A 14,683-nucleotide genomic window follows, 5' to 3' on the forward strand; every position below is an offset into this window, starting at 1 on the left:
AAAGGGTAGAAAGATTGTGTTGGCTCGCACAGATTCACAGCGTGAGAAGGCTGACATAAATAGTTAGGTCACACAGTGCTGATAAATCAGAGCAAGTGATGTCACGTTCACAACTGAAACCCCACGATTATAGTATAGTAGAACGATAGCGGGCGTACTAACTTGACGATGAAGAGCTTGTTAATAGATTCTTGATTACAAGGTGTACCTAGCGATGACTTTGCGAGTATTTTTTACATTTAATCGCCAAAAAAAGCAGAAGTATCTATACAGCTGTACTACTCTGTTCGAACGTCGTGAATGCACGATTGTTTACTAAACTAATCGCATCATACTTCTTAATTACAACCAATTAGTTTCAGGACCGCAAATATGGCAAATTCTTTTTGAAAACGAATTGTAAATTCTGGTAAGCTTATCCAGCTATGTCTAAGTGAGATGATATCCAGGAAGAACGTGAAAAACAATTGGAGTGTTTTTCTTACCACAACAGCGAACGGAAACCTTTTATGTGACTAACATAGAATACCCTCTCAGTGCAACCATTATTAAACTTCGAATCCTGACGTAAGGGGAAGCCACAAGCGCACTGGATTCCAGTCACTTTAATGTTGAAATCGATTTACCTCTAAAAAGTATGCTCAAGATCAAACCCATGTTTGATATTATCCAAGTGGGGCAAAGTAATGCATAATCATTAGATGTGATTGTAAAAGGATATCCAAAACTCAATTCTGCATAGATCCTATTTATTCGCAATGATATTCCGGAACTGAACCCATCTTCAATTTTCGACTTCTAGTTAGGTCGTTAACTAGTTTCGCAGCGTCGTCCTTCAACACAGACGGATCAGCGCCCGTGTGTTTGGGATAATCTTCAATTCGAGGATCATTTATCTTTTTTGTTCACAGATTACCTTTTCAGATATCATTTTATCAACGATCCGGTGCAATGATCCTTAAACTTTTCTACGACAGAGACGACGTAGTTTGCATGCGACGTGACCATAACAATCAGACCATCTGGTGAATTTTGGCGATTTCCCAAAAACTGAGACTGAAGAATGTCTGGTCAAATGGGTCGATATCTCATTTAAACAAAAGAATAATAGGAAGGTTAAAAAAGTACATGTGACTCTGGTAGTAGCCGTTTATTTACCTATTGATCAGGCAGTTACTCATTACATAGCTTTGTCAGGCTCTTTTCGGTATTATTATTATCTTATTATCTTATTATTATATTATATATAATATTATTATCTTATTACAAACACCAATAACCTAGCTAGATGACTACCTAGCTTCTTGATTACTATCATTCCTATATCATCTAATTTTTAACAGCATGGGCAATCATAAAATGTACAAGCTATTGAACACCAATATGTCACCTAGATGACTACCTAGCTTCTTGATTACTATCATTCCTATATCATCTAATTTTTAACAGCATGGGCAATCATAAAATGTAGGTCCAAGCTATTGATCTGGGCAATGTACAGGAGAATATTAGATAAAACATTGGATGCGTCCCATTCAGGGGCATGTCAATGACAGTTACAGAACGGCGATTAGTTCAGGTTCGCTGAATGACGTCGTAGTGGGTGCTCTGACCTCCTCAAAGAAGGCACATCCTAGAAGACCAATACTAGCAAGCGAACTATGAGGATGGGATTCCAAGAATGACATGGCTCAGTTCACGGTTTGTTCAAACCAGACGATATAGTCGTCAGTTTCTGACAAATAGGCCGCCGATGGTTTGGTGAGGTACACCAGATGAAGTTTTATGCAATTGTGCCTGCCAGTTACGCCCATGTAACCTGCTTTTAATACTGCTAGCCGATCAACCTGGAAAACACCACTCCAATTTCATCAATAGGCGATGTGCCTGTCGCAAGACGGATATAAATTCTTAACAAGAGCCATTGTGACTCTTGTTGTGACCCTCCAACACCGAAATTTTTCACTCGACCAAGTTTTTCGGCGTTATTCTAGGTGGGGCATGCGTGCCAGTGGTGTTGACTTAGGCCAATCTTCGTGGGAAAAAGGCGGGAACAATCAGCACAGGCCAATTGGGTGACCATGTTCGTACCAACACTTTCATTGTTCTGAACACGATGATGGGCTTCCAGTTGAGCTTTGGATTTGCAGCACCTGCCACATATCTCACCCATGAACCCCACAAATATCTCCTGTGTACTGGTCGGTGCGAAGGCGTCAGATAATTCGTTTCGTACATTGTATATCGTAACCAGCACATTGAAACCATACAGGACAGTTAGTTCTGTCTGAATCTGCTCAACTCTTAGCTCACTGAGATTGATGTCAGAGCTGCCCAGATGGTACCCAGTTTGCACCAGGAGGAGGTGACTCACCACACCTACACTCTTACTTCTTTTCACACTACAAATACTCAATAATATTCACTGGGACCGTATCACGTACTATACTGCATCTATCCTGATTCAGCTAATCCAATCCTCACAAGTGATATCACTTCTCGGCATTCCGGAGAACACGTTTCTACTTAGTTATATGAGTAATATCGCGGACTGCAGCTGATACAGTGAAAATACTGGTGGCTGTATTGATTTTAACTACCGACGTATTGAAACCAGAGGGCCACCTACGTCAAGGGATAAATGACGACATTAAAACCCCGGTGTACTTAGTCCAAGACTGGCCAACAGACAGTCATTTGCGCTGTAATTATTGCGTCATTTGACTCCTGTTTGTGTTACACTGTTACGCGAGCTTGCGTTACACTGTATGCATACTTCCCATCTCATCTTGGGACCAAGCTGTCGCTGCTGAGTCACATTGGCGTGTTGAATTAGGAGGCTGGCAGACAACTCAATACCGTTAGTTCCGTTAGCGCAGGAGGGCGTTATATTAATACCAGTTGATTCAGCGTAGCACCTCCGTGCTTATATGTCGCGATTTCAAGCCGATGGTTCTAAGCTACTAAGTACAGTGCGGTAGCTGACTAACTTTACTCAGTTCGCTCTCGTTTCACCAAGCAACTCGAAAGTACCCTTTGTGTTCGATTTTTCGAACCTTCAGTTTTCCGCGTGTTTGCCCAATGTAAACATAGTCACAGTCGGTAGACTCAGTCCTGTAGGCAGTTGACACAGTCACCAGGCTGAAGCAGTTCTTTTATGCGAAACAGTTGTCTCTACAGTATTTTACTCATTTGGAAGGTTCCATGCATGTTGAAACTGGCGGGTACACAACGAATGATTCTAGCTGTGGTCTGCTGATAGAGAATCCTCACCGTATCAACTGGTTCAACATTCAATCATATTGTGTCCTGTAGGGCTGAGCGACTGAAGTGTACACTCCATCAAACCTATTCTATAACATTGGTTTCCGAACGTTTGTTTAATATGAGTGATCTTGCTTTAAGACAAAGTTGTTACCAGTAATCTAATTCACTCGGCTGACCAGTGCGCGGTTGTTTGTTCTCTCCGAACTCAATGAATTTACGTAGCAAGCTGATTGGTTCTAGTGAACTATGGTTTTAAAGTGATCAAGGGTCAAAGAGACTTTACGACTAAGAAGAGTGTTGCTGGGTTGTCTCTAGTGTTCGACAGTGTGGCTAATGGAGTTGTATAAGGTGCTGAGATCCAACTGGCTCAAGTAATACGCCATCGACGTAGTTCAGACAAACTTTCGAGTGATTGCCGAAATTGCTGTGTGTCTGAGATTGAGGCTATGCTAAAAAGTGCTGGTTAAAACAAAAGAATTAATGGCAAAGTCATCATTCTGTTGGTAAATTCTATGCTTAAATATGCCTACGTTAGATCGTAAGCATGATTCCCAGTCTTGTGTGATTTCCTCTGCGGAGAGCAATTAGGACTATTCAACGTTTTATCATCCCCTAGAAGTTATCTTGGGTACTGTAAGCTATCAGCGGTGGACACCAGTGAAAACAAAACAATATCGAGACTGATGAAAGTCTCATCTTCACCAAGAGTCACTTGGTTTACGCTAAACCATGCGAATCGGGAACCTAACTCACCATATTCTGTTGAAGTGGTTTCTATAGTAGCAAGATATTCGGATGATTTGTACGTGGAATAATCTCTATACTCCATGATCGAACTTAGTAAAGTACTACTTTTGTGTATTTTTGATACTGCACAAAATCTGACCAGGTTGTTTGATTCGGATGCCAGACAAAGCACAAGGAATTATAGCAACCAGTCACCCACATACTTGACGGTTCAGCTCACAGTCGCTCACTGCATCACGAGAATTGTCTCTTTGTCATGACCGCCACCACGTCACATTAAGGTGACTCATCAGACGTCGGTTGTCTGCACCGTCTAGTGAGCGTAGCAACCACTCATGTGCTGACGCGCCCACGTATACGCGAACGGACCTACATATAGGGCAACAGAACACAGTCAGCATACACAGACGCGCGCGCGCGCTGGGAGCAAGGGGTCAGCCAAACACTCCAAGTCCACGGACAACCATGGAATACGCGTAGCAGCCAAACTGCGGATAAAACACGTTCTTGCCGTCCGGACTTTCACCATGGGACGCTCAGATGATAAGTTCCCCTTTTTTTTGACTCGCTCCCATTTCGCACTGTATTTATTTTTATACGTGTCGCAACCATACTAAAAACTCCTATTAGTGCACATATGCCTTCTGATTTGTATTATGGCTACCATCACCTGTGTACTAATAGATTGTCCTAGTTTGGGTGTGATGCCACGAGGATACTGTGACACCTGCAGTTTTATTTTGTTTCCTGCGGCTTTGATATTGTAGGTGTCAATAAGCCTCTAATGCACTGTAGCTAGATGGTCGACTGAATTGTCATCAGATTTCGCAACTCATCACGACTTTAGCATTTTCCTTGTCAGACATTGTGAAGGGGATTTTCTGTCCCGTTTTAAACGTCTGAGAGTACCCGACCAATCTTTTGGAGAGGAGGATTTGTTTGCCTTTCTCTTCAAGAGTTCTGCAATCCTATATCACACACTTCTAGCAATGGCGATTGATAGTTTGTGGTTGGACTGAGCGTGTAGTGGATAACGCTAGCAAATACCAGTTCAAAGTAGTTAAATCAAGTGAGTAAAATAGGCGAGATGATACAACTCACAGTTCTTTGTTACAGTTAGTTATTACCACCACAATAAATCCGAATCGATCTCCTTCCTGGAATCTTCCTTAATATATTCCTAGATAATTTCTATCCCGTCGTATTCTGAAAGGAAGATCACCGCTCGTTAATTCACTGACAGCGTAATTCGACACAGCAAGAAGGGACCAAGCCTTTCACGACGTACAGAATTTGTATTGTGTGTGTGCATCCATATTTCTTTGCTTTCATTTAAACAAAAGTTATTCGGTATGAAGAGAAGAGGAATAAGCTGAGATTTAGTGAGAGAGAAAGTGGTACAATTTGAGTAATGATAAGTTACAAAGAAAGTACCAATGTACAATGGTCAGAAGGATCACCATAGAATTCCCCCCTAGAGCGTTGCATAAACAAAATAAACGCTCGACAAGGAACGCTACTAAGATATGTAATTGTGTAGCTTCGCTGGCCAAGTCACTTTTCTACCAGAACGAGTATGAACCACTGGCTGTAAGTTATCCGGCTTTTGAGCTGCTATGTCGTTCGTGTTAAGCGCAGGCGTAGATAAGCGTTGTGATAGGTTGATAGGAGAGTATACGGTGGGATCAACGTGCGCTACTTTTAGTCGATCGACGCTGACGGTATCTTGAACAACTTTGTCGATGACGAAATATTTAGGTTGGCGCGAAATAACGCGGTATGGGCTGACGTACGGTGGCTGTAACGGTTTCTTCACCTGATCAACCCTAACGAAAACGAAGTCACAATATTTTAGCACTGGGGAGATTTGTGATGCACGAGTATGTAAACGCGTTGGTTGAGCTCTGAGATTTCTCACAAAGGAGCGTAAACGATCAACATACATTGTTGGGTCTATTCTCACTGCTTCCTTCGGCTCAGCAACAAACTCGCCGGAGAGTCGGAGAGGGCTGCCGTAAACCATTTCGGCGGTCGAACAGCCTAAATCCTCTTTCACTGCAGGTCGGATCCCCAAAAGTACGAGGGGGAGATCCTCTGCCCATTTTTAAGGATTACCGTGAGCAATCAATGCTGCCTTCAGCTGCCGATGGAAACGCTCGACTAAACCGTTGGCACACGGCTGGTAAGCGGTAGTGTGGATGTGCGTCGAGCCAAGGAGACGGCTAAGGTCTCGAAAGAGCGAAGACTGGAACTGTGGACCGCGGTCCGTAGTGATTGTTGTTCGTACTCCGTACTCGAGAAAAGCTTGAGCCACGGTTTCGGAGTGTGTCTTTGATCGGCACGGCGATAGGCCAGCGTGTAAAACGATCAATGCATGTGAAAACATACGAAAAATTGTGTGACGGAGGCCACGGGCCAACAAGGTCTATATGAACATGGTTGAACCGACTATCAGGCTGGAAAAATGACCGAGAGGAGTAACAGTATGTCGATGGACTTTGCTCTTTTGACACGCAATGCATTCACGAGCCCACCTAGTGATGTCCATATTCATATTAGGCCACACAAACCTGCCACTGATAAGCTCCCGAGTAGCTCGGATACATGAATGCGACAAATTATGTAACTGATTGAAAGTCACCCAACGGAGTGAAGCAGGTATAAATGGTCTGGAAGAACCTGTGGAGACATCGCACGTGACACTTTCGGTTGAATTGGATATAGGAAGTTGTTGTAACTTTAGCGACGGAAAAGAAGACTGCACAAGTTCAGTATCACTCTTTTGATGTACAGCCAGCTCAGATAAGCGAAACTCTGTAAAACCTAGAGAATCAGTCTGCATACGTGAAAGTGCATCAGCAACTACATTTGATTTGCCTTCAATATAACGGATGTCAGTCGTAAATTGAGATATATATGCCAGCTGCCGACTTTCTCGGGGAGAATATCGATCGGACGTCAAAACTGAGAAATATCGACCCTCTAAAAGATGTCGAAAATGGCGTATTGCCAGATACATAGCTAATAATTCTCGCCCAAACGTGCTGTAACGGGTTTGTGCGGGCTGCAGACGTCTTGAAAAGAATGAGAGAGGTTGAAATTCTGCATCTTTTATTGTCTGAAGGACTGCACCGACTGCTTCTTGCGAGGCATCTGTGGCGAGTTACAAGTTGGTGTATGGATCGGATGGAATATAATGCAAGAACGTCGAGTGAGTCAAGCAGGATTTCAGTCGGTTGAATGCTGAGAAAGCTTGTTCGTCAAGAACTAACTTGCGAGTACCCTTTCGACACCCACAGTATAGCCGCAAGTAATTTCACTACACGAATGCTATGTTTGCATACACGATATCATACTCCTAGTGAAAACAGCTTTGATAAAGTTGTTTTGTGAATGTTCCAGGTCGGATTTTCACCACACTATCAGATGCATAACGTGGATGTGATGTAATGATAGCTCAGGCCCATGATTATGCTCCCTTTTTTCACAAAAGTTTTCTCAGTTCTATAGTTTAACTTAGAAACACGCTAATTGGTGGTACCTTGTACGACGGGCGCACTCACTAAGTTTATTCAGGCGTTCTAGGACTCTCTTGATAGGGCTGCATCTACTATCTTTATCGTTACTATCTACGCTTGGGTGATTTGAACGCAACCTTTTGTTCCCATTGAACCTTGTAAAAGACCGCCTGTCTCTCCACTCTAATGCGCTGTTCATGCTGACCATCGAACCTGGGGAAGAGCTCAACAAGTTGAAAGTTTAATCTCGTGAGCAAAAAAGCAACGAACTAGGTAGGATGAATTTTTTTTCTGAATTGAACAAATGCTGGTCTCTGTCATCATTTTAGAAGAGAGCCATGTTGTTTCCTTGACTTCTTGCGCTTGTATCAGCAGAGTCGACTAGTTTAAAAATGTAAGATCAATCTTTATCGTGTACGGAACTCCAGAAACACCGCCGAACGTATTTAACGGGTTCCATTTTGTCGAATTCAAACTAATTACAAAGCTCAACAATTTTAGGGTGCTGCGCTCCAACAGGCATCAAACAATGCTGCTGTTTCTTACTTACAAGTGAATATGTCTAAGCTTCCTCATAATTTCCAACACACATGAAAGACACCTAAGGTTGACGGAAACTCAGGGACTGCGCCTACCTGATGAGCCCCAAGAAGGGCGAAACCGGTCGTGGGCTGTCGAAGAGTTTTCAGCAACCTTGTGAGTAGTTTCCTCTATGAAGACATCTAGCTCTATTTTTTGGCTTAGAAGAGCATGATTCAGTAGTATGCAACGTCTCTTACTTTGCAGTCTTTTTTATTTTGGAGTGGGTTCGTTTACGCTGTATACACCCGACGCTTCAAAAACCGAACATCACAGAAAGAAGTAATGATATCAACAAATCGTGAATGTAGAACTATTCACATTGCAGCGGCGTTCCATACATTGCAGGATGGTGATGGGCATTCAAGAGTACTTCTGTAAAGCAGATTAAGATAACACATAAAGTTCAATAAATGGAACGTGAAGTCATCGGGGATCGAATATCTGCACGACATTGAAAATTGAAATTGGAAATTTAGCGTTTACCTTAAGGAGTGAAGTCATTTGGAATTTGATTGTAAAATACAATTTCCTGTATATCAAACAGCAAACGAAATCGCCATCGTACCTTTCAAGACTGAGCTTTTCGAATTTCAAATTTAATACTATAAATGTAATCACTTGCAATGTTGCGTTTTTGTCATGGAATTCGCCAGTACGCACAGTGATGATGACTCCTAGAGTAGTGACGAAACTTTTGTAATCTATTTGACATCCTCGGTGAACAAACAGAGTACCTCTGCTTTCCATTTCTCGCAGCACCCTCACACACGCGTTTTGTACCGGACTGAACACGGAACACCTCCCAATGAGCTGTACGGGTAATGGTGATAATGTTTTCATCAGTCTGTCCACATACGAAGAATGCAGAGTATGTAGCACGGTAGTTCTCAAAACGGTTCAACTCATCACTCTCTTAGCCACACATTCGAGTTAACTGGCAACGTCACTGGTGTCGGAAAACTCATCATGAGAAAGCTTTTCCTTTTTTCTAGGTAAGTCTCGTGTCATAACGAGGGGGTTTAAATAGGTATGGTGGGTTGTGCTCATGAACAGTGGGATAGCAATAGACCAAACAGGGTATCCAATTCCCATACTCCCAAATTTGACGGATCTGTCACCACCCACGGAAGCGGTTCCGGGCAGTCCATCTCTAGCACACGTTCTGTAGCCAAAAATAGATGAATGGTTGACTATTTTCAAAATCCAGGATGGTGGCTAGAGGTATTTTCAAAGATGGATGAATTATCGCTGCTGTTCAGATAGCACTAGTACCATCCGTCTACTGCTACCAGACTCTTGTCAACTTGTCAACTTCTGCGACCGGTGTCCTTTCACGAAAAGCCACAGCAGACATCAAGTAGTCGCAAATTATGAATCTTACAGAATACCAAACCACCCGCTTCATTTGCTATTCTCCCACAAGTTTTTAAATGAGGCTTTTTCGTCATGCTGCCTGGATGCGTTTAGCTATTTGGGGTCCTTCCGCGGCTACGTTCAGAGCCAAATTCGTGCAAGAGAGTATCGAGCGTGCAAGCTGCATCATCACCAGAACAAGCTAGCTGGTTTATAACATACTGATACGTTGAAACTCTGACTTTAATGTATTCAGATAACTAACGGCTAACTTGGGTTTATCATAAGACTTCCGCAGTCGGACAGAATTTAGTGTCACACAAATGTTCAATGGTTTGGACTTACGTAGAAGGGACTGGCTCCAAGACCATGTGAAGCTTCATCTCTTTTGTATCAAATTTACAATGCATTCAGTGCTTTCTAGGTGTAATTCATTTCTTATCCTTTCTAAAGCAAAACACATGCCACAAGATCATTTTTGAAACATAAACGAACAGTCGCATCTTGAGGGCAGATTTTTATGCGGTCATATAAGACAAATTGGTTCAATAGGGAGCACCGCATCACTGGAATCGGGAGAAATGGCACTAATGTAATCAGTCCTGCAAACTGTCTACCTCAAAGAAGACTAGTTTAGCGCAGTCTTTTACAAACATTTATCAGTGGGAGCAATAGAGATATAAATACGGGTAAAACACACCCAAAGCATAATCACATACTAGTTAATCTATCTATGCGCATATAATTTCCTGTTCACGTGTATGACAATTGTGTAGAAAAAACAAAACACATCCCAAGGAACACGTATGTTCCCTGTGTGGTGTGTTCAATGGTCTGATCCACACACTAGATTCCCTTGTGTTATGCAGCAAGGAATTAAAATTGTCTCCGTAAAAAGCATCATAGCAAATGGAACTTGGAAGATTACCACAACCGATTTGTTTTTATGTTCCACAACCATAAGATTGAAAATCACACGTTGAGCTGGACAGTTTAGAAAAAAGAAAGGATAAGAATAATTTGGGCGTGAACAATCCCGCACAACCTTGAAGAGCTGTTCAGTTTCATTGTTGCGGCTTCTGAACAGCAGCACTATCGGTGAAACTTCAAGTTTTGTCAACAGACCCTGAGGTTTTGGGAGACTGCTGAGGGTCAGACTGTGGGTACTGATGAAATGATCCTGTTACCGGTCTGTCTGGATTTGGTTCACCCTGCTTGTCTACCAGTCGCTGGTATGGTGACAACAAGGAGTTGTCTTCGCTTGTGGAGGCGCGAGATGATTTAGTTGCAGCCTCCACATTTCCCACAGGCACTATACCGTCAACGTTTTCCTCTCGATCTGGTGACACACCAGCCCCCGAGGCTGCTCGATCGAACGGCCTTAAGGCAAGCGGCGACAAAGCAGCAGCTTCCTCATCTGTGAATGTGGCATTGTAATTTTTCAGTCGATAATCCCGCATAAAGCCGATCACATTCGCCTCGTGAGAGCTTGGTATGAGTAGTCCGATTGCAGCACAAAGGTGAATCACAAGATAAGAAAGGAAAAATATCCGGTCTAGGACGAGGGCCACCATTCGCCATTCACGCAAAATCACATTCTCTGTATCCTTTTTCGATACTCGAGAAAGAAAGGTGCGCACAACCTTACGAATTTCTTGTACCTCTTCCTCCAAACTTTGCGATAATTTTGTAGGCGAAAGAAATGTTTTGATATCATCGGAGAGCTTGTGATCAACAACTTCTGGCTTTGTACATATCGATGTAGTCAACCCTATTTGAGGAACAAGCACCAAGCGTCCGTCTTGGTAAGCATACTGTACCTGGCCACAGAGTGGGTGGCAAAGAGTGGTGGTAGTGAATTTATCTTCTATGTTCCCCTGTCCCCTAAGTCCTCTCTGAATATACTGTGGGGTTTGAAAATTGTTCACGAGAGTGCATTCGTTTCCGCCCATAGGGTTAGAGCTAGGTTGATTGGTTTGTCCCATTTCAGGATGATTGCAAAACAAAGTTTGGGAAAGACCGGTGTTTGGAGGAGAAGGATTGCCGGTGCCAGGTCGTTGAGATCTTAATGCATTCAAATGTTCCTGACACACTTGGCATGTCTGTGGGTGTCTCTGATGTCTGGAGCCAGTCATCACATTCTGAGATGGCGAACGTGGTTCCGTCGGATATGGGCTGTTTAACTCCATAGTCGCCACACAAGGTTGGCAGAGTTGACACACATCTCTGCATTCGATCAGGTTATTCGGTTGCTTAAACTCCTGGCCTCTGAACAGAGGTTCGAGTGTATCGGAGTTTATCTCAAAATTGGACTTGGCTGGGGTCCATGAGCGGCTACGGCCTTTAGGTTCGCTTTCATTTGGGTCTAACCTAACTCTTCTCTGGCGGTGATGCATGCAGGCGTCCTGTTCTTGATTCAGCTGGTGAGCATTTGGTATAGTCAGACTTGTATCATGTGTTAAAATGGTCTCAAAATTTGAAGTAATCGTTTTTGTCGGGGCAAAGCGCGTTTTAGGTCTCTTTGTCCTTCTTTGCAGTACGATGGTTTCGTTGTTTCCATTCGTCTCCAGTCTATTGCCAGACAGGGAAAGGATGGATTTTCCTGGAGCCAGATGAAATGGGGCCAGCTGCTCAGTGCTCATTGCAGTTCTCGACCCATCTGCCTTGTAGTTCATTTCTTGTGTACTATCCTTAGCGGTGTCTTTGTTTGTTTTGTTATTGTTCTTGCCCGCACCATCTGACTTAGTTCTTGTAAGAATGTAGCAAATCTGAAACAGCAAATAAAATAAGGCAAAATGAAACACAGAGATAACGAAAAGCCAAACAATCTTAGTGCGAGAAGCAGGAAACTAATGAACGGATTACCTGTCGTTCATTGGAAACGGGGATAAAAATCGTTCAGCTGTGACACCCTTTGAGTCTTCAGCTGTCTTGCTACGTGAAGGAAGTACGAGTGCTGGGATACCGCTGGGTTGCCCAAAAATAGAGAGATGCAGGGGTCCGGTTCGAACCACCGAAAGTCCGGTTAGTAAATTCGCGCTCTAACCACAGGAGCATCTCGGTCAGGGATGAACAAGTTAATGTTATGTCAGCTGCAACGACCACGAAGTTTTATCTTCTGAATCGTTCCGTGATACGATTTACTGTGAGAACAAACCTTAACGTTCGGAACGCAGGCTGTGTCGTTTGGTCTAGTTTATTGGTTGATTTTGCAGGTAGCTAAGCAGATACCAGTGCTTACACAAAAACCCATAAAACTGAGTGCATGCTAGTTAACTCTAGCTCCACCATCCCGTCTCCCATAAAACCCCTTGAAGAGTAAATAAAACAATTCGCCTCGGAATGTATGAACCGATTGTCAGTCGGCCAGTGCGATGGAATGTCTTTGTGCTCCCGTGTCTGCTTATTTAAACATGCTCTCAGAAAGAAGTTTGACGACAATGGACAGCAAATACTGCTGCACGTAATATTTCGATGAAGGACGTGAAAATGAAAATGATTTCAGTTCAGACAGTTGTACACTTTCGAATTAGCATGTTGAATGTCTTAAATTATTCGAGTTTTACTTAAAATGTAAGTCAATGGAAAACACTAAAACGCTGAGGTTCAACGAAACAAACTACCCGAATTTCTGTGTGACTACCGGTTAGCAGAAATGTAATGTACGCTTCACAAAACGGTTCTGTTAGGATGCACACACCAAACCGAAGTACGTTATCCGGTTTATAGATAAATCCGGATGCATATTAGCTGAAGCAGCTTACTGAAGTTGCTAGAAAATTTGAGGCCCATAGCTGTTTGGGCGACAATGGACTACTCATTTGCTACCTAAATTAATTCGGAGCATCAACCGTAGTTCGTGCTACCGCATGACAGTGCTTGCTTGTATTTTCGCAGTTGGTCGAGAGTATTGAGCCTGTTCTCGTAGACTGTAGGCTCTGTGTATCTCTAGAGAAAAAATGTTCATATTGAGCCATGGTGATTTTGATAACCATTTAGTTGGTTGATGCTGACTTATTTCCAAAAATTGGCGAGAAACCTGAGACGAGTGAGGTGGCACCACACTAAAGCAGCTATGTCGTCAGTCTCATAAGTCGTACGCGGCTCTGGAGCACGTGTCTTTAGGAAGCTTAAAACAGTGGGGATGGAAATTGCCCGATTGTTTTCCACTAGATGAATCTATATCAGACAGTGGGCTTTGTGTCGTGCCAAATATGAGTTCTTCACCGGTTTGAACCTGACCGAGTCCCAAAAATGAGTAATGGACAAATTGACATGCAAATGAAACACCACTTCTACGTGTAACACACCATTTGAGAATTTACCGAAAACTTTTCAGACAACGACTGTTTTCTCCCTTCTTGGTGTTCATCAGGTCGATGCAGCCCGTCAGTGTTTGTCAACCTTGTGCTATACGTGCAGATAACCACACTTGAGAGATTCGGCTGGATTCATTTGAGTCTCCCGCCAGAACCAAATTAGTGTGCGAGCGAGAGCAGTTGGCGAGAAACTACTTCACTCGTAAACACAACGGAAAGTATCCACATTCATAGGTTGAATAGAATACCGAAGAAATTCCAGTCTGCTCTCTAGATCGCCATCATGCGTACTCGCGTGAGTGCTTTGGTCAACGCAGCATCCCCACTAAATGTTCCCACAACACAGTGAATTACAACAGCTTAGTGAAGACTCCCTCCATGCCGCAAATGAGCTGAACGTGCTAACCTTTAAGTGTAAACTGGACATCTGCGAGAAAACCGTGGGTTAGGTGGTCCTCGCTATTATTGCATTTTGAAGGATCGATACATTGGAAGCATTTCCGAATTGCCACCATTACACCCGCGTCTCCATCGGGCCTGAAAATAAACTTTCATCGTATTCCTTACCCCCATACTGGCAGTCGAGTTGGCGTATACAATGAATTGCCCAAAATCCTGCACACAACTAGTAGAATTCGTCTGGATTATCTCTACTCTCTCTTTTGTTCAATTTTGTCGCCGAATTTTTCATAGGATGCATGTTGCAAATGACCATGAAAGTGGGTATCGAAATCATGTCTGAAGAGATCAGTCAATGGATTATATGGTGGATATCGCTTTCCTGACTGCTGATTACTTGTCTCCATAGACTACACTAACTGGCACACTGAAGATGTTTCAGCGCGCGTCTTACATCTCCAAAGAGTAAGTTGTTTTGCAGGGGGGGCGAGTTGGACC

At 43.1% G+C, this 14,683-nt stretch overlaps 1 protein-coding gene across 1 annotated transcript in view; it reads right to left on the reverse strand.

Moving 5' to 3' along the window:
* Nucleotides 1–10,573: 10,573 nt before the first annotated feature.
* Nucleotides 10,574–14,683, reverse strand: part of T265_03214 (hypothetical protein) — a gene marked incomplete at both ends in the record, with an annotated part of 6,172 nt that continues 2,062 nt past the window's right edge. Inside the window, one exon of the mRNA XM_009167633.1 lies at nt 10,574–12,235. Coding sequence (XP_009165897.1) covers nt 10,574–12,235 — 1,662 coding nt within the window. The remainder of the gene's footprint in view (nt 12,236–14,683) is intronic.

The sequence above is a fragment of the Opisthorchis viverrini genome, assembly GCF_000715545.1.
Source record: "Opisthorchis viverrini unplaced genomic scaffold opera_v5_44, whole genome shotgun sequence".
Classification (NCBI taxonomy): Eukaryota; Metazoa; Platyhelminthes; class Trematoda; order Opisthorchiida; family Opisthorchiidae; genus Opisthorchis; species Opisthorchis viverrini.